Genomic DNA, 21,352 nt, shown 5'->3' with positions numbered 1-21,352 from the left:
CCAATGAAATCATGGGTTTTATTTCCCCGGGAAATCAAACGTCCAATCAGAATTGTGTTTACATTTCAAGGTAATGGTGGAGTTGAACCGACGATTTTCAGATGAAAGTGAAAAGAGCAAACCCTTTTCCCGAATGACAGATTGTCAGCTTTTTTATCGTGGTATGCACAATTTTAAGATTAGAATATTTAAGATTAAGGTGATATTTGTTAATTATTGAACATTATTTATGTAAACTCTTGATGCACGTGTGTTTTTAAAGATGGCGGTTAACAGCAGATTTGTATAAAACAAATAATCTATGATTACAGTATCTGTCTTGTTTACAAAATATAAAACTGCATTAAAATGTCAGATATTGTTAGTGCAAACATTGTACATGAACTAACATGTATTACCTGCATTTATTCTAAAGAACAGGTGAAGTTATTTTCTTTTTCCGAATTTTCTCTACATTTAGTTTATCATTTTTAGGCATTAAGTTCCATTGAAGGCTTCGACATTTATAATCATGAGACCGGGAACAACTCCACACACAGTTTCCCCCCTTAAACCATTCACTGGAACCACGACTTCAGCAACATATAATCAAAATGATGTTGCTACTGCTGGGGTTTCTAAAGGTAAAATTAATTTCTCATAGTCTGTCCCAGGTAAGAAAGAATAATCTTACCGTGACCAGGCTACCCTCAGGTCACTGTAAGAATTTTTCCAAAATCCTTGCAATATAGCAGCCACAAAGCGCCTGCCATTTTTTTCGGAAATCGCACTCGGAATGAATGTCTCTTAAATTGTCAATAAAATGGCAACTGAAAACAGCGTATTTTCAAACATGATGTTAAAAGTGGCAGTGATTTTGCTGCAAAACAGTTAATGTGCCACAGTGGTAAAATGGGATTACAAAAGAGCAACATTGTAGGTATTTGAGACCAATCATATGAAAATTAAGGCGATATACAACGTACACAATATTTTTTTTTCATTTGCAGCAAAGCAAGTATAGGTAACAAATTCTATCATTAAACCGGGTATGTAGGACATCTGTCATTTTAATGATAGAACATTCTGTCTAGTCCCAGGTAATTGTTCCCCTCCCTTTTTGACAAATTTTAATGAGAATACATACCCGTCAATGAAGTACAATTGAAATTGATTCAATGGGGAAAAACCAAGATTTTTTCATTTACACTTCATTTATTTTTACCTAAATTAACATGAACATGTAAGACTATACACAATATCCCCATAATTTTTTATTTTTGGTTGTGTATTGAAACCTGAAGGTGTAGAGGGGGCATATTTCAAAATAGACAATCTGGACTCTTTTCATTCTAGAGGATGAACATGGTGCGGGCACAGTGGTATTTATGATTATATAAATATTTAGCAAAAAGTAGTGGAAGCAGAAACTTTGGATAGAGTATATAATCACTTAATGGATGAATGAGCTGAATTTTCTATGGATGAAAGTATAATGAAATTTTAAGGAAGATAATTTGCTCTGGCATAAAATTTGAAAAATAGTTATGATTATTATCCGGTAGATTCAGGGACGTATATATAGTATATATGTCCTACGTTGATTTGAGTGCACTTTTTATACAGGTTGAAACCAATTGCCTAAATGGGATATAATAGCTTGTATGTGATATAATACTCCAAGTGGGATATAAATTTACTGTGAAAAAAAAATGGAAAAAAATAATGTAATATTTGTCATAAATATACATGAAATAAAACAACTTTTGGTGAGAAAGTTTTTCTTTAAAGGTATATATGGGGTAATTTTAGTGAATAACATTAATAAGATCTGATTATTTGCTTCATTAATACTTTATTTAAAGAGAGGACTTTTAATTTACGCTGTATATTAAGTCAATCGCATGACAAAGATACAAGAAATGAAAAAAAGATTATTATTTTTTTTACATGCTGGTAAAAAATTTAAAAGATTTCAATGACCCTGCCTTAAAAGGGTCACCACGTGACATCCACCTCGTGTTATCAACAATAATGGTGATGACGAGACAGAGGGTAGACCATTAGGTTTGACAGATTTGGCAAGGAAAGAAAAAGAAAAACAGACTGACAAAGATAGGAACAAGGAAAGGTCGTTAACGCAGACTATAGATTAATGGAATAGGAATTAAAAGCCAATTTAAACTTAGGTTTCCATCATGAAGTTGTAGGGGTTTTGCTATATATATAGTCAGGTTCATGTGTTCCGTTTCTTTACTCTATAAGTTATAAACCACAAGTGGATTTTCATTTAGAAGAATTTTCGAATAAAGAAGAAATGAATACTCAGAACATGCATTCCTTAGGGAGAAGGGAATTTACTCCGTTTATCGTGTTGATGATGCTCAAATCATGTTTCATCTTTATTACATATAATTAACAGTTGATATTGTTCTACATTAATGAATTTTGGAATAATAATGCTTCGGGTATCATCTGATATAAGAGTTATCTAATTTAAGACATGGAAAATGTGATTCTAATTTGTAAACAAACTGTTCTTCCATCGTGTTTTCAATGCTGGGTTTTCCAGCACTCATGCACACTGATGTTATAAATGGTGGATCACATCAATATTCATTAGACATGTAGGGATCAATCTCCCTAACATAGAGTTACAGAAAAATTGTTTACCAAAAGTTGTTTCATTTTATGTATTCTAATGCGGGTTCAGAATATTTTTAAAAATATCTATTTTTGCACTGTAATTTTACATCCTGTGTGGGATATTATATTTCATTAGGGCGATTGGTCACATTTTGTTTAATAATAATTTATACAAAATATTTCTTTTGGAAATCCTAAGACAAAAGTACATTAAACATTTTTCATTTTTACGCATAGGAATTAGGATTTATGAAATAAAAGTTTTGACAAGGGTCATGTTAAACCATGATTTGTATTTGAATTTGTATTTTTAAGATGGAGCAGTGTGTTGGCTTGTCAGAGAAGCGGTTTTAGAGGTTATGGATACCAGGACAAGCCAGTGTTTGGCATCATGGAAATTTGGAGAAATCATTTGTGATTCAAATGCATATATTACATGCGTAAAGGAGTATCAATATGGAAGCAATCGACGACTATTGGTTGGAGTTTGCTATTCATCATCAAGCGGACTTCTATGCGTTCTTGATCTCCATTTATCAAAAATCACCAAGACTATAGAAATTCCACAAAAGGTATTTAATGAAAATAACAGTCTCTCACAATTACTCAAACACATTATCTTATCTGTCTGTAATAATTGAGTGAATTAACGCCAAAATCTTGCGTAGTAATCTGCATATACGTGTCACATTTAGTGATTCTTTTACATGGTAAGCAATCTCAAGTTATCTAGAATATTGAAGGGAAAGCAAACTAAGATATAAGAATTAAAATGAATTATTTCAGTAAAAGACAGCTTGAGCCAAAAGGGATGCTTCATGCCAATTATTTTTTCTTGTAGATTTCCTCTGTGGACCCAATTACAAACACTGGAGGAGACGATGTTCCTGTCTGGGCTCTGTCTGCACATCTACGTCATTTCTATGGCATAGTCGCTGTGGGCACAAATGGTGGCATTGTGTATCTTATAGGTAACAAGTCAAGTATTTAAATGCAGTACGGTAAAGCCTAGTGTATAACACACTTTTTTTTTCAGCCAAAATTGGATCAAAAGTGGGGAGTGCATATTATATATAGGAACAAAATTTTACTCCATTTTTCAGAGCATTTTTCTGGATACAGTGAAAGTATGACTGCTGCTATCACACGTTATGCAAGTTGTATTGGTGTAGACTAATTTATTTTGTCAGAGATACCATATTCTTTATTTTATTTCCATGTGCCCTAATCCACAGAATATAATACACACTTTTTTTTACATGTTGCACTTTGAAAATGATTACCATTATGAGTATGTTTCAATGTGGTAGACATTCAAGGTATTGGAACAATGTGTGAATCTTTACAGATTAAGTAGGAAGGACTATGCTAAAAGCTGTATGCTTCATTAGATTTCACCGATGGTAATTCAATACTGGAACATAATGATTAAATACTTTTTGACAGACATGTGCCTAGATGATGAGATAGAGACAGATGAGATCAAACCAAACAAGCTCCAGTTGTTATCTCCACGGTCCCGGGACACGGAGCACAGGAGGGTACAGGCCATGTCCAGGTCCCAGCACCTCGCCATGGTCCTAGACGGTCAGTCCTGCTGCTTTCTCATCAACCATCATTTATCAGTTCTAAAAACCATGCAAATTTAAGCAAATGTACTCAATAAAGAAGAAAAAAATTACAGTTAATTGCAAGTGATACACGGAAGCAATGTCACATGACTAGAGACATCCTATAGTATGCCTCTGAAAATGATTGTGTGCACATGTATAATGACTGTTAATGTACAGTAACAAAATTTAGATATTCAAAATATCACAGAAACTTTCATATGAACCCTAAATTCAAACAAAAAATATCAATTGTCCAAAAAAAAAATAATCTCCTCTATATAAAAGGAAAAAGAATAAAACAGAAGGTGTTGGAACTGCCTAATGAATCTATATTTCTTGTAAAAGCTTGTGAAGGTCAGCCTCTTGAACAAATTGATTTTGAAAAAAATGCTATTAGTTTTGCTCGAAATGAAACAGAAATATATTTTTATATGAATTACAAATAAAATGAAATAATACTTGCTGATGTAGATTTCATGAGAATGCATCAGTTATAGTACTTAATATGTAGTACATTTCATCAAATGGTTATATTATTATTACGCGCAGTGATTTCGCCCTGGCTGGGGCGCTGTTACGTCAAACATCAAAAAAATTTCTGGGGAAACACTGATCTTAAATGTGATTACAAACCACGTTCATTGATTTTTTTTCTCGTTTTTGCAGAGGAAGCACAAGGAAATGGCTACAAGTACAGAAAATGTGATGGAACTGTTGTGAAGACATTTGGTACAGGTTTCAATTCATCAACTTTTAAAGTTATATGCAACATGTTAACTGGTTTGTAAGTCTTATCTTCACTTACAAGAATTTGTTCTTGTTGTAGACGCTGTTCATGTCAGTTGTTTGCAGTATATTCAACAAATTGGCAGCCTCTTTGTGGGCTTTAGTTTTGGCTGTTACCAAATATGGAGACTTCATGCACCAGTTCTAGAGTAATTACTTTTTTCCATTAGTTCATAGCTGATTCTTTTCTATTTCTCTACTATTTTCTGGATTTATACATGTACTATGATGGAGTGATCATTACTTTTGAATAGATACAGCAGTAGATTGGATGGAGAAATGATTCCCATCACCCACATTGCATATCAGGAGCCAGAAAATGATCCCAAGAACTTCAGCTATATTTGGATAACTAGAAGCACTGGCGACCATCAGTAATTTTTTTTTATTTTTTAAGGATAGTTATATTTCCCCCTATTTTCCCTCCCCACCATTTCCCTTGATAAAAGTGTTGTTTTGCACATGTAGGTCTAAAACATTTCTAGTTTGGATCTTACATGTAGTTTGTGTATCATGTATCTTTTTGACACTCATTTTCTAGCTCTTCAAAAATGCATATTTGCATCTACAGTTTTGTTATTTAAGTAAACTAATTTTAACAACGTGGTTGTGTTCAGTATCTGTCTCCATGACCAATCACCCTATTTTCTTTTTGTGTTTTAGAGATGACAGTTTGTCCATTATTTCTCTGTACCAGTTAGCTTACAACAAGAAGACTATGTACAGCAACTATGGAGCCTTTTATGAGGTGAAATTAATCTTTGACTTTAAAACAACAAGTACCTATCCATGAATTCTTCATGATATTAGAATTTGATAAAAATATAGGTATTATACTTATGAAATTTTGCAAATTTGTAGGATCTGACTTCAGTAAGCTTGAGATTTGACCTTGAATTGGTGGCATCACCTTTGAACCCAAGTCTAAAGCCAACTGTCTCTAGTCGTATAATCTCCTGTTACACCCTCCAAGATCCTTGCTACAAGCCTCCTGCGAAACTGGATGAAGAGGAATCATTCGAAGAAAGTAAGATTATGAAATGAGAACTACATATACATGAACTTTCAAGTGTAGCAAAGCATTTCAAACTAGTTTATCACACATGATTAATTTTAGTATACAAGTAAATTTCTTGAACTCTCCATTGCAGTGTTACACGGTCCAGACTTGAGTTTATGTGTGTTTGTTTGGGAATGCTCGGATGGATCTAAACAGACTTCTCACATGGGGATATTTGACATGAATAGATGGTACCATGCTCAGATGCCTACCACTATCAGGTAAACTCTGAACAGGATGGGATCTAAAATTAGCCTATTTTAGAATTGATTTACAATACTACTGACCTGTATTTTTAGTACAGTTTAACGCATTTTGATTTATTTTTGCAGGGCTTCTACTGGACCCATGGACACTTGTTCCTACTTTTCCTTCCTTAGTTTGGATGAGATAGCAGAGCACTCGGACCAAGGATCAGTTCTGGTCAGTACATCCCATCTACCTCTGTGTCTTTGCCATTAACAAAGTTTGACTTGGTTCAGTCATGCTATAAATATTTCATGTTTGGTTTTTTTTCAGACTGTGTATATGTCTGTCGATAAGCTGAATAGGTTCACAAACACATCTCTCATGCCACCAGAGCAACACTTCTATCCTGCTGCGCTGGCATTTAGTAAGTCAACAGTTTTATTTAACCAAGAACTTTTTGATCTTCTTTTATTACACAAATAAAAAGAATAATTATATTGTTGAAAATGAGTTTGATTATTGTTGATGTTCTGCTGTAGACACCTTGTGTGTGGTTGATGAGGGAGTCCTGAGGGCTCAGTATCTAGGCACCCAGAGACAGGTCAGTGGTCTCAAGATGAGAAATTTCAAATCCTAAGGATGATCATTAATTTTATAACAATGATAATCTATTACAAAAGTTAATAAATTATTAAAAATAATCAATCTCTTATCAAAGAAATGGATTCTAATTGTACTGTAAAAGTGGTAATTTAAGCATGGTGGAAATTTACATTAGTTACGCGGTAAGCTTAAAACCGCGTTAAATACCCCCGTGCGTATGGTAGAAAAAGCAAAACTTGCGTGTGGTAAATTATGCATCCACCTATTTGATACCCACACGTATTGTTTGACTACAGAAAAAGCTTAATTTACCACCAATGTAAATAACCACTTATACAGAATTCATCTCTTTAGAGTATGCTTTATGGTTATTGGTTTGGGACAAATTCTGTAGGTTATGGCTACTATGCAAAAGATGGGGCCCTCTGTGCTGCTGAATCCTAAGGAACTGTACAATCTGTGTATTGTGATCGGACTATTACCCAGGCCACTAGACGCAGCAGCCAGTAACCCTTCCCCTGTAAGTCATCTATTTAATATGTGGTTTTCATTGCAATATATGTGTAAAATTGAAAAAAAATTATCATGGTTATAGGAATTTCTTAAATCTGATTCATGGTCTATTATATTTTGACATGATCACAATGTCACATTTTCACAAAAGTAAGAAGTGAGATTGAGATCAAAAGTCTGAATTGTATGGCTCCAGAGCCTTTAATGTGAAATTAAGAACTTTAACCAATTTTGATTAAATGGAGTAACTTTTGTTTGTCAAGTATTTCTCTAATGACATTGTGTTTTAGGCACAAATGAAGGAGTCTCTGTTGACAATGGCCCTCAATTACCACATGCTGTCATTCATCATCAAGTGTGTCCAGGAATGGGCTCTAGGGGGTGTGTACTTTACTGATTTCTTTCACTTCTAAAATACTTGTTCTGTCATTATAAACATGAATTATAAAGCTGGTTCTCTCTATCTCTACAGAATTTGTTCACGTTGGCTGTTCACTCAAGTTCCTGTTGGATTGGGTTTGGAGTCGAGTCGCTGAGATCAAGAATAACATTGACAACTCCTGTAGGTGGTTCAGTTCTACTACGGGCTTTCTATGTCTGGAAACTCTGCAAGCTTTTGAAAAAGTTTGCCTTTGAACTGATTGAATTCAACTGTCTGAGAAATGAATTCTTGTTTGATAGGTGTGACTTTGTATGACTGGTCAGGAATTCCCCTGGACAGACGGGCTTTGCAGACCCTCTACCAGTCCAACCAAAGACTTGGAAGCATCTTGGCTATTATCAAGGCACTGATCAGTCAGTCAGCACCCACAACTGAAGAGGGTAGGCTTCTACAAGAGCAATCATAAGTCTTATGATTCGACTAAACATAATCCCATAGTTCTGTAGATTTTCTAAATCTTGTTTATGTACATGTACAGTCAAAACTGTTTTAAGAGGACACCTTGGAGAAACTTTGAAAGTGGCCACTTAAGACAAGTGGCCTCTTATTCCAGTTTGCCTCCCAAAAAGTCATTTGATCATTATACATGTAGTAACAAAATTCATCCATAGTTTATTCTATGACTCAAAATAATGATTTTCCCAACAACTTTTTCAAGAAGACTCTATATAGAAAATACAGAAAAACGTGCGCTAGTTTTCGACTGATTTACCTTATTTATTTTTTCTGCGCAGTAAATATACAATTTTTTCAATGGGTGGCCCTGTAGCTCTCCGGTCTGTCAATATTTTTTTTCCTGGAGAGCTACAGTTCTGCAGCTAATATAAGAGACTTTAATTCAGGATGGATATTCAAGGTTAGAAAAAATCGGTCCTAATATGGGTCGGATACCTTAAACTTAATGAAATCTTTGTTAAAGCAGAAAAAAAAGTTTTACATGTATTCAGAAAGGTAAAACTTAAGTGTTTAATCATTTTTTTCCAGGTCTAGGTGACCTACAGGATAAATTGTCTGTGGTGACCTACATACAGCAACATCTACAGATGGTCATCTGGTTTCATAAGATGGGCTTCCTTCCAGAGGGAGATGGTCAGTGCTTTGTAGAGGAATTTAATTTTGTAGAATTTACCTTCCCTTTTGTCAACTGAATCGTTGGTATAATAGTAGCCCTGTTGTATTACATATAGAATTAGAGGAGGAAGATGAGAAGCAGTACAAGTATCCAGCAGAAATGCTGATCCAGTCCTACTCTCAGAAAAGACAGGAAATACAGAAACTGGACAGGTGGGTGGTCTCAGCAACAAAACTTTAAGCTGATGAAATCTGGTACAGACCTCTCTTCCATACCATCATACTGACCAAGTTGTAAACATTCTAACATCTTTACATATCTCTGTCTAAATTCAGTGGTTAAATACAAGTATCATGCTAATTAAGTGACTTTCTGTATGTTGTTCATTTTCTAAACTTAATGCAAATAGCAAGCTGTCATACAAATCTTTTAGAACATATGTACATGTACAATTACCAGTACATGTATGTTTTGTCCATTTTTGCATGTTTTGGTATTTTCCACAGCTCTGTCAACTCCACAGACATTCTGATGATAGATGGAATGGTAGAGGTGATGGGACGGAAGGTTGGCGACCTCTGGCACGCCGAGGGAGGGAGTGGCCTGTACCCGCCCTGTAGCCTACACGTAAGTGATAGAAGACCATGAAGCATCAGTTGTAAATTATGTACATCTTTTCATATGCAATAATCATATAATCATATCCAATCACCATTAAATTTTCTGAAGGCTTTACTGAGCATATATCTGTTGGATGACATTTCCCTAATTGACAAGCACTCTGTGGTCCTGTACGCTCTTCTAGACATGGTGTCCCTCGCAGATCCAAGTACCCATGATAAGGTAAGACGTTTGCATGTACGAGACATTGCCTTAACTTAATGTATGTAGTATTAGTCATCTATGTTCTGTCCTGTTTGCCTGTCATACTGGCATTTTGTTCAGTTTCAAAGAATCTATCCCAGCTATTCTCAGTTACATGAACCTTATAAAGCTAAGAGACATGTATAGGTGAGAGTATTTCCTAATAAAAATAACTTGCTGCATTTGGCATATTAGTTTTCACCTGTTTGGTACATAAACAAAGTGTATTAACAATATGTAAGTCTGTAATTGACTTTTACTTAATGACTGGGCGATAATTATTGGTGTAATTATACCGTAATTTGACAAATATAATACACAAGTCTTTTTTTCTAGAAAATTCAATTTCTTTGTGAGAAAGGGGTGTATTTTATACATCCCAATGGAATTTGACACTTTTTTAAAACAGGTAAAACGTTGGCTATTGTAGTTCAGTAAACGCTTCTTTGGTTTATTTACCGCAATGTTGTACAATTAAAAATATTGTTAGGGGATATTTAGCAATGAATGTACTTGACCAAGCTGTGACTATTATGATAGAATATGCAGTAGAGTACAGGGTTTAACATAGCAGTGAAAATCAGATCTTTAAAATTTTTGAGTAATGTTAGGGTTGGCATCATAATGAGAGCAACTATAGTGATGACTTTCACTTGACACTCGAAAGTAGAAATACTGTATAACAGGACAAATATTTACGTAGAAATATAAAGAGAACAATCTTTAAAAATCTTCTAACAATACCATTTGCTTTGAAAATTTGTGAGGGACCCAATTGTATAAAGGAAACCATTTTCATTATTCCAAAAAACAAATGTTATCATATATGGTTTTACTTATATAGAAGCATTTGGACTTATTGCTGATTCTTTAAAATGTCTGTCAGTCTGTCATAGCACTGTCAGTCATATTGCATTCAGTGATGATCTTGTAAGAATGTTTGAGGTCAAGATCACCCAGAATGTTTGCCTTTTCATATTTTTCAAGTCCATTTGGACTTTCACTTGTCTCAAGTAATGTTGTTCTTTGTGGGTATTATATTGACTATTTTACATGACAATGTTTTCAGATGTTTTTTTTCTCCATATTTTAGTTGGTTTTAAAAGTTCAGAAATTTTCCAAAAAATTTGGAATTCCATACACAGTGGTCAAACAGGTGCAGGGGTTTTGGCTTATGGATCATAAAGATTTTGAGGTAATACAATAAACACATACAACTTTTGAAAGTTTGGTCTCAATTCTTTAAATCAAATCCATGCTTACTTGTCTGTCAATCATAAACAACTAATGGAGCTGCCAGTAAATTAATAAGTTTTAATGTTTTTTTCATTACAATAGGAATCAATGTCTCAGATCTTGGATCCTTTTGTGATCTTAGATTTTGGAAGATGGCAGCATCAGCGCATTGTTAAATCCTTATTGTATCAGGGAGAGAGTAAGATGGCTGTGCGCTATCTCAGCATTGTACAGCCCGCTCTGTCCACCCCTGAGGAAGTCAAGCTGAAGCTAACAGTGCTCCTGGCAAATGGGTTAGTTTGTTTACATTATTATTTTTAGTAAGGCTTTAGATATGAGATAGATATTAAACAGTGAACTTTCCTTAATCAACATATATATTGTTTTATTAAGGATGACAGCTGAAGCATTGGAATACCAGAGATCCTGTCAAGACCAAACAAATGCCCAAGATCTACTACAGCACATTTTTGAGGCTTGTAAACAGAGTAAGTATTGAGTCAGAGTGGATGTGATGTACATGCACTCGTATATTGTCAAAATTGTGAAAGACTCGAGGAAGAAATTCAATATTGAGATACTGTAGGATCTTTGATGTTGATTGAGTACAAGTTAAGTGTTTTTTATGCTGTTTCTGTACAGCACGGACGGTGGACCAGCTGCTCCAGCTGCCGATGACGGGTGGAGAGGAGGAGACCCTGGTACAGTTCCTGACCAGCAGCACTGACCAGTACTGTCAGGAGGTGCTCATCCTCCACTACCTCCAGAGAGCCTGCTACGTGGAGGCCATCAGGCTCAATGAGAAACTCAAGCAAACTGTCATGGTGAGCACCTATATTTATATACTGCCTACAAACACAAGTAAAGTAACTCCTTAGTTAACTTGTGTGAAAAAAAATGGTGCTGTACATCTAGAAGATGGCCAAAAGAATAGGATTTTAATTTTTTTTTGTAGACTGATGCAAGTGCAAAGGCCAGAGAAAGAGCAACTGCAAGGAACGCTATTGTGGATGGCTTCATGTCGGTTTTAACAAATGTTCAGAAGAAACTGGTCTGGGAAAGTTATCACTGTCAAAAAAACCCATCCGTATTCAGGAAGGAAGGTGTGCAATTTATTTTAAAATCGGAGTACTTCTTCTAAATTTGTCTTTTAAATGGCTTTTGAATACTTTAGCAGTGATTAATGACTACATTGTGTACACAGTGAAGAGGCCCCAGCCACTGTCCACAAAGGTCACAACCCGAAACTACAACATGCAGTCCCGCTCCTCTCTGTACGCTGATGTAATGAATCACGTGGAAAAAATGGAGGTAGAGGAGAATCTGGACACCCCTGATGGGTATGTACTCACATGCTTTGTACAGGTACATGTACTTGTAGATGTTTAGCTTTAAAAGATAGAAATTGCTTTGTTCATTATCCCATCGGGAACTTGTCGCTTAGGGAATAAAGCATCACTGCTGTGTGTGTGTATATGTGTGTTTGTCCATTGCAGCCTTTTAAGCAAAATTAAATGAAAATCCTCGCATGCATGTTTATCAAACTTTATAAGCATGGTGAAAGGACAAACCCTATTCATTTTCAAGTAATTCTGTTAAATATTTATTAAATTATTGTAAAATTACAACACTTAAATAGACTTGACAATAGAAATTTCCGGTTTGCAAAAGGAAATATCTTAAATCAACAACTTGATACTTTGTTGGGTTAAGGCTCTGAAAGGGTAAGAAACAAATGCTCTTTAGAGATTGGGAGTTAGAAGGATGTCCTAAGTGAAAAATTGAGGCTGGCAGAAGATTAAGTTCTATATTTCCCAAATTACTAAGAGAAGAACAGGTTTATAATTCAGAAGCAACTTTGACTAATATTGTCAACATTGTTAAGGGGGAATTCATTTCATGTTAATCGATGTAGATACGTTACTCTATTAAAAAAAAAAATGGGGTTGAAATTACGACATGTTAACTCGAATTTTCCCATAGACTGATAGAGCAGACTACAAATCACTAGATCTTTAGCGTGTCTTATTCATTTTTAAACTTAAATTTGTCTACACTAATTGTCTGAATGCATAATGATTGTTACTGAATAAAGAGAATAAAATTATAATATTAAAGTTTAAAACATTTGTGTTTTGTTTTTGCTGATAATCAGAGGAATTGTACAATTATGTAAATGTACCAGTCCCACATGGATACATCCTAGAGCATGCATAGGAATAGAAATTAACAAAATATTTTAATTCAAAGTGGTTGAAAAAAGATAAATATTTGGTCTCTTCTATTACATGTATATTCCTAAATAATGCATTCCCCCCCCCCCCCTTTCAAATGTTTTATTTTGCGAGGGGATTCTCTGCTTTGGGATGCTCTTGTTATCCCCTTGCGCAAATTGTTGCGAAGGGAATATAGCATCAATGCTGGGCGTGTTTGTATATGTATGTGTATCTTCTTCAGCTTGGAAGCAAGATTTAAAGAAAACCCTTGCACGGATATTTATCAAACTTCATACACTTATTTCGCATGGTAAAAGGAGAAACCCTATTAATTTTCAAGTCAGTTAAATACTTTTTAATATATTGTTAAAATAACACAACTTTTAACAGAAATTTTATGTTTGACTTGACGATAACTACTTTGCTTCACTACTGTGAAAGTAAGCAGTCCAAATCAACAACTTGATATTTTTTTTTTTTTATATATAGATCTTGTACAGGTAAAAAAAAAAAAGAAGCTTTTGTAGTAATGGAGGGTTAGTACAATGTGGTCTCCTCAATTACATTTACATAACTGTATATTTCTAAATAATGAATCCCCTACACAATGATTCATGTCGCGAGGGGATGCTCGTTTAGCGGTACCCTTGTTAAGTATGAATTGCTGCAATCCTCTATCTAGGCTGAATTTGAAACACTTAATAGGAAGTACATTTTTTGTATAATAAGGTATGGTCATTTGCTATGTGTTTTAGGACTCCTGAGATTATCTCCAGAAAGGCTTTCCTTGGAACTCTTGTGACACCAAAAATTAATGACACACTGTAAGTTGCCATTATACATGTACATGTATGTCTATCGGCTTGTTTGTTATCAAATTGCAGTACTTTATCTTTACATGTCTTTAACATAGGTATGTTTTATTTCAGAAACACACAGCCTGTTGTATACCCTGATATCAATGCATCTACGTGGCAGAATACTAGTCTTGGTTTAAATGCAAGCTCTTTGACTCCAATCAGGTAAGGAAGACAAAGAAAAACTTTATATGATTTTGAAATGCTTATTGTGATATTCTATATTTACTTTGGGTTTTCCCTCTAATGTTTTTCAGGTCAAAATTAAAGGTTCAAGGTGCCTCTGCATTACGACTGTTGCAAACTCCCAAAGTGGAGCGAAAAACTCCACGTAAATCCACTCGCTCAGTATCTACAGCTCCCACCCCTCAGTCCATCCTAAAGGTCCGGAACCTTATTAACAGTGCCACCAAGTTTGACTCCCCAGATACCAGTAGCAAAGGTATGCATAGCAACCACAGCTGTTGTCCCTTTTAATGGAACTTTTCTATTGAGAAATTTCTTAAAATACGAAATAGGGTTGATCAGAAGTATGTTCTTTCAAGAAAATTTTTAAAACAATACTGTTTTCAATGTACAACTTCTTTGTTTACTCCAGTCTTCTGGGAAAACAAATACTGTAATTATTGCAATAGTTAATTTTTTTGAAAATACATGTACATGTATATTTACAATGTTTTTAGACATTTCTATCAATGAGCCTTGTTCAGATCTAAAGCTGAGCTTCAGTCAAGAATCCATGGCTGTCTCTCTTTCCGTTGGTAAGCCAGCCTCTACTAAAGTCACTCATCTGGCAAATGCCAACTCTGGTCAAGGGACTCCAAAGAAGCTTAGGTTTGCCATGGAGGATGATGAGGATTTGGAGCCAGTGAAAACACAGAGAGAATCTCTTGTTTTATCTGCCAAGAAGTTACGGTTTCCAGACAGAGATTCCAAAGCAGGCCCCTCCAAGACTCTAGGGTCACCTACCAGTCCCAAGTCAGCCCTGGCCAGAACTCCTATCAGACCTGTAAAAGACCGCAGCCCCACCCCGGAGAGGTAGGGATCATATATGATTTTTATTTTGACAAAATCCTCAGTTAAGTTATCATGTCAAAAAAAAATTATTTTTTGGTTTTGCAGCATTTCCATGTCTCCTAAGAACCGATCCAAACTTGACAAATTGAATCGTTCTCCAAGAGCAAGTATATCAGAGGAAGAAGAAAATGTCAAGAATAAACCACAAGAAGACATTGGTATGCTACTATTGAAAACCTGTGTGAAAGTACAGTGTTTATGATACAAAGTTTTCTATTCATAAATATTTCAAAATATTGAATTACAGAAATGGAAGATGAGTCATTTTTCTCCCCATCTGTGCCATACCCTGGAGAAATCAGTGCAATTAATCCAATGACAAAAGAGCCAGAAGTTGCTTCAAACCCAAAAGAGATGTCTCCTACTTTAGTGTTGACAAATTTCCCGAAAGGAAGATTCACTCAGCTGAAGAATTCCCCACACAAGGCTAGTCCTAACAAGCTTAGTGTCAGCTCCCTCTGTAGATCCCCGACTGTCAAGCTATCTCAAGAGAGAACAGCTCTGTTCAGTGATAAAGAGATGGTCAAGGCTTCAGAAGAGGAGGTCAGTACTACCACAGGGGTCAAAGAGCCGATTGAAATAGATCTAACCATGGATGGAGACACAGAGGAAGAACAGGCTCCCATCCAGTCTGGTCAAGGAGTGGATGAATCGGTCGATCAAGTCAAGGACAGGACTCTGGTATCAGCAGCCGACAGTTCTGTTGACAACATTCAGACCTATGCTTTTGCTCCACCAGCTAGTACTAGTGACATGCCTTTGATGGAGAAAAGGTCCTTCCAGCGAATACGTTCGAAGCATCAGTTTACATTTTCTCCACCAGTGCAGGTGAAATCATCTGGACAAAGGGATGAGGGTAGTAGTCTTGACATCAGTAAGACAGCTGAAGCAGATAGCACATCAGAAATGAAAACTGACAATAATGAAGTGTTTTCATCCTTGAATGGAAAGTTAGACAGTTCTTCAGATGAAGGTATAAAAGATAAAAAGTCTAGATGGCACAGAGGAAACTTAAGGTCCCAGAAATTCAAATTTTCTCCACCCTCAACAAAAAAATCTAGTGGTCAAGCTGCATCTTCTGAAGGAGCAGATGGGTCTTTCCTAGACACTTCAGGTAAAGGACGGACCACAAGGACTCGTTCTCAACAGGCAAAAGAATCGGCCAAATCTAAAAGATCTCAGAAAACAACAAAATCATCAAAGAAATCAGCCTCCGAGGTGGAGTCCTCTACAGAAGGTTCTGAGGATGTGCAGATGGAGAGTTCTGATGTTCCAGATTCTGAGGCAAAATCTGGACATGAAGACAATAGCGAACTGGAGCAGAGCAAATCTAGAAGGGGGAGAAGTAGAAGACAAAAAGTGGTCAATGACATAGAGAGTTCAGATATGGAATCTAGGGCTTTAAGTGTATCCCCATCCTCAAGGAAAATATATGAAAAAAAACCAAAATCACCTTCTGTACGGAAAAAGAACAGAAAAGGATCAAAATCTCCCAGTGCATCTCCACCTAGTGCATCTCCATCGACAAACAGAACATCAAAGAAAGGATCAAAATCACCTAGTGTGTCTCCTTCAGCCAGAAGAACATCAAAGAAAGAATCAAAATCCCCTAGTGCATCTCCATTGACAAAAAGAACATCAAGAAAAGGATCAAAATCACCTAGTGCATCTCCTTCACAAAAATCTACCACTTCCAGATCAAGTTCCCGCTCAAAGTCACAAGAAAAAATTGAAAATACTAAAACGTCAACCAGAAAAATAAATGAATCCATATCAGGAGAAGCAATGTCTTTGGAGAACAAACCAAGTCAACATTCCGCCAGGAGGGGAAGTTCCAGGTCGAAGTCTCCTGCTAAGGCAGAGGTACAACCAACACCAACTAGGCATTCTGCAAGACTAAGGAGCAAGAAATCTCTTTCACCCTCAACAACTGATATATCAACGTCAACTAACAAGTCTACAAGGGGCCGTGAAGCAGGTTCATCATCCAGAGAGAGAAGCAAATCTCCAGCAAAATCAAGTCCTGTTCATGAAATAAACACTAGATCCCACTCAAATGTAAGTTCATACTCATGTGGTTCTGGTTTAAATGCCTTTGGTAATACAGGTAAATATTTCAAAATATATCAGCGGTCACAGTCATTTCTCCATATAAATGATTTTATTACATACTTAGTAATAAATACAGGTTTTTTGCATATGTGATACAGATGACATCCCAAAACTCATATCCGCCTCCGGGGTTGATACAGGTTATCGGCCCTAGGGCTGATACGGATCTGTATCACACCCATTGCAGAACTCATCTGCCTTTTTTTTGTTTTAGCATTTGTGCATGTTTACTGATGAAAAATAAAACTTTTTTTATATACAGTCGACATTTTTAAATGCAGTTGAAAACTTCAGTTTTGGGGAAGTTAATTTTAAAAGAGGAGGAAATTCCGGTTCTGTAGCTACATGTTTGGTAAAGATCTCATATTTTGTTTAATACATGTACAGACTACTTTCAAATAATATTGAAAATCAATTTGTTCAAGTTGATGCCTTTTTATAATTTTATTACTAAGTATGTAATAAGTATAATAATAAATATCCTTTTTCCATATCACAGCCTGTATCATCCCTCGACCAATATCATTCCTCGGGCCTTTGGCCCGTGGGCTGAAATTGGAGTCTCGGTCTGATACTGGCTGTGATATGGAAAAGGGTATGTATTATTCTCTATGTAAGAAACTCCTGATATCTCGAATATGGTAATCTCGAATACCCCGTTTATATTGAAGTATTTTAAAGGGCAGAAGCCCTAATTTTACGTGGTTTATTTTAAGTGGAGACATTTTTCTGGTCAGCTGAGCATAATTGGTGTCAATACTTCACACAAGTTGTTTTGTGTATAAAACGCATGCCCTTCTATTTATTATGTGAAGCATTGTCAAGTAATGGGAAAGTGTTGGGTATGTGAGCTTGCTCACTTTCACACTAGTTTGATATATTTCAGGTTGAAGAGTCAGAGAGAGAAATCACTCCAACACCAAGGACTAGAGGTAGAAGAAAACAGTTGAAAAGTGAGTCATCAGAAATAGAAGTTCCAGTACTGAGTACTCCAAGTAGAAAAACCAGAAAGAAAGAAAGTGAGGGGCAGCAGGATGAAGTACCAAGAACACCCAGCAGAAGGGGGAGGAAGCAGCAGACATCAGAATCAGAGTCTTTTGTAAAGACACCCGCTCCTAGCAGAAAAGGGAGGAAGGTACAGGCAAAGATAGTGGAGCATGAAAAAGATTCAGAAAGTGAAGCAAAGGTCTCTGAAGAGGAAAAGAAGGTGGAGAAAGATGAAGGATCAGAAATCGAGACAAAAGAAGCTGTAGCCACTCCCAATCGGCGAGGCAGGAAGAAACAGGAAGTCACTGACAATACAATTGAAGAGTCAATAATTAATCCAGTCTCCACACCTAGTCGACGAAGCAGGAGGAAGGCTGTGGAAAAAGACATCATAGAGCAGGTGGCAACTCCTAGTACACCCACCAGAAGGGGAAGAAGAAGGCCAACCAAGAAGGAGGCACAGCCAGAGGAGGAGGATATAGTGGAGGAAGATACAAGTGAAAGCAAGGTGGAGGAAGATAGAGGAGTAGAGGAGACTGGTGGAAGCCAGGTGGAGGAGGAGATGGAGAGTCAATCCATGGAGGCTGAAGAGGAACATGGGGGGAAACTAGATGGTAGGTTTTCTCACTTGTAATGAATAGAGAAGTTTTATCACTGGTTATTAAAAGAATTCAGGATAAAATCTGATATTGTTAGCAGGAAAAGTTGAAAAATATTTTAAAGAAAATTTATACATATATTTACAACTCACTGAATTGTGTATTATTTAGGTGATATGGATGACAACCAGGCAGCTGAAGAGGAGAATGAAAGTAAGAACACATATATTTCTCAAGCAAGGCTTATCTTTATACTCATACACTTGTAGGTTTTGATATTTGCTTTAAATGAGTCCCACCTATTGTTATTTATAAATTGTTTGATTCCAGATAACAGTGCAGCCTCTTTATCCTTTACATTTGCTAACCCTGTTGATGTTGACCTTGATGAAGGTGAAGCTTTTGTTGTCTCAATATAGAACTTTTATGTTACATTATATTTGTTTACCACATTTTGATAACATTTTTCAAGAGTTAATGTCTTTTGTAGATTCGAAAAAAGAGCTTGAAAGTAGTTTTGAAAAGGCCAATAACTTTTACTTTTCTCCACCCCTCACAAGAGGACTAAGTAAACGGCTGAGTATTGATCCAGACGGTACAACTAGTATATCAAGCCGACTGAGCTTAGAACCAGATAACCTCAGTCGACCATCCCAAAGAAGGCTCAGCCAACAGGGGCCTGAGGTCGAGCCTCCAATACTTCTACCAACAGATAATGTAACCCCAAGACCCCCTATTCATGAAAATCAACCTATACCCAGGAGAATGTCTCTACGCGGTTCAAGAAGCCAGACCCCAGAGGTTCAAGAAAAACCAAAAGTGCCTCGACGAGGGGCCTCTGAGCCCCCCGACAACCCAACTGTAGCTAAAGTCAGAAAGAGGGGAAGGAAAAAGTAAATACGTTCTTTCAGGGTCAAGTTTATTATTAGAGAAAAAATAAATGTTACTGTTAAGAAATTCCATTTTAAATAAATTGTTTTATAATAATCATCAGAAAGGGAAACTAGATTCTTCTTAATTTTATTTCGTTCTGGGTTACTTACCCGTGTCATCTAACTTATAGGATTTACCAAATTGGAACATTGTTTGAACTGAGTCCAAGGTAATGAAAGATTTAATCTGTCCTTTAAATGTTTGATAGGAGGGACCCTTCGCCTGTTGATGATGTCAGTCTGATTCCACCAATCCCCGAAAATGAGCCAGTAGAGACCCGCAGCCTCAGGTCAAAACGGGGCGCCTCAGAGGAGTCCAATTCATCCCAGTCCACTACCCGCCGGGGGCGCAGGAAGGCCTACAAACTCTGGTAGTACTGCAGGAGGAATATAAAACTCGGAATCTGGATCAAATACCAAAAATGTCAGCACTTAAGAATTTGCTGCCAGAACCTTTTTTTAATCAGAATTTTGGTGAATGGTTTAAATTCAGTTCTATGCTGTGTACATTATATGACCAAGCAGCACTGATGGACAATGCATAATTGGGGAAAAGTCCAAAATACATCTAATAGAATTTCTTTACATTTTGATGCAATGCTTGAAAGTGATATGTTCAATTTGTGCGGGAGAGAACTTTATAATGAAATGTTTTTGCAGAGCAAAATATGAAGAGTTGTAAATTGATATTTGTTGTATTTCAAATAAAGATATTGTAATATTGATTGGTATTTTTTTAATTGTAGTTGTTCAATTACAGATTTACCATTTATTATGCACCCCCCCCCCCCTCCCCCCTTCAAAGAAGGGAGGGCATATTGCTTTGCTGCTGTCATCTCTCTGTCGGTCGGTCGGTCCACCAATAGTTTCCGTTAATTTTTTTCACAAAGGTTGCACGTATTAAGATGAAATTTGGTATACAGATTTATTCTAATAAAGTTTGATATTGGGTGTGTTCGAGCAATTTTTGACAGCTATTCTCCTTGGACTTAGTAAAATTCCACTTATTTGTAGTTTCAAGATAGGAAGTTGTTCTTTTGCAGATCAATTGTACATATATCAGAGATGTGCATATTGCTAGGATTTTGATTTCTGATAATTTATGAAAAAAAGTACCAGCTTTTGAACTTGGTCATTTTTTGGCAAAATGTTGCATATAGGGTACTCCATTTCACTGGAACGGTAGGTAGTGTTTATCAATTCAGGATTGACTGGATTATGGATACAGTTCACATAAAAGAAACCCCGGTTTGCTGTCGCATTGACAGCTTTTCACTTGTTGCAGTTTCCGTTCATTTTCTTCGCAGAGGTTGCACGTATTGAGATGAAATTTGGTATAAAGATTTATTACAATAATACGAATGTGCAATTTTTTACAGTTATGCCTTTTGGACTAAGTAAACAATTATTCGCAGTTCCCGTTCATTTTCTTTGTATAGATTGCACATATTGAAATGAAATTAAGTATACAGATTTATCATAAGAATCTCTATTTTATAGGTCAAGTTCGATTTTGGGTTACAATTGAGCAATTTTCGACAGTTATGCATCTTTGAAAAATTCCAATTA

At 36.1% G+C, this 21,352-nt stretch overlaps 1 protein-coding gene across 2 annotated transcripts; it reads left to right on the top strand.

Moving 5' to 3' along the window:
• Positions 1–17: 17 nt before the first annotated feature.
• Positions 18–20,506, top strand: LOC105345288 (protein ELYS). 2 transcript variants are annotated; one of them, XM_020074128.3, is made up of 39 exons: positions 18–161; positions 475–623; positions 2,941–3,197; positions 3,467–3,596; positions 4,072–4,212; positions 4,905–4,967; positions 5,065–5,173; positions 5,279–5,398; positions 5,688–5,772; positions 5,886–6,051; positions 6,176–6,305; positions 6,417–6,507; positions 6,604–6,697; positions 6,813–6,874; positions 7,271–7,396; positions 7,680–7,770; positions 7,862–7,951; positions 8,071–8,211; positions 8,816–8,920; positions 9,019–9,115; positions 9,410–9,530; positions 9,633–9,746; positions 10,861–10,962; positions 11,106–11,296; positions 11,397–11,491; positions 11,646–11,827; positions 11,959–12,106; positions 12,208–12,343; positions 13,975–14,043; positions 14,149–14,241; positions 14,334–14,518; positions 14,760–15,114; positions 15,199–15,311; positions 15,401–17,211; positions 18,152–18,866; positions 19,023–19,064; positions 19,182–19,244; positions 19,342–19,744; positions 19,993–20,506. In XM_020074128.3, the coding sequence occupies exons 2-39, from the start codon at positions 512–514 to the stop codon at positions 20,156–20,158; spliced, it is 7,314 nt and encodes a 2,437-aa protein (XP_019929687.3). In that variant the 5' UTR covers positions 18–161; positions 475–511; the 3' UTR covers positions 20,159–20,506. The 2 variants fall into 2 exon arrangements, with proteins under 2 accessions (XP_019929687.3, XP_019929688.3); XM_020074129.3 differs by lacking the exon at positions 19,182–19,244.
• The last annotated feature ends 846 nt before the right edge of the window (positions 20,507–21,352 follow it).

Source organism: Magallana gigas, chromosome 3, assembly GCF_963853765.1.
Source record: "Magallana gigas chromosome 3, xbMagGiga1.1, whole genome shotgun sequence".
Lineage (NCBI taxonomy): Eukaryota > Metazoa > Mollusca > Bivalvia > Ostreida > Ostreidae > Magallana > Magallana gigas.
Note: the sequence above shows the minus strand (reverse complement) of the source record. Positions and strands in the feature narration are given on the sequence as shown.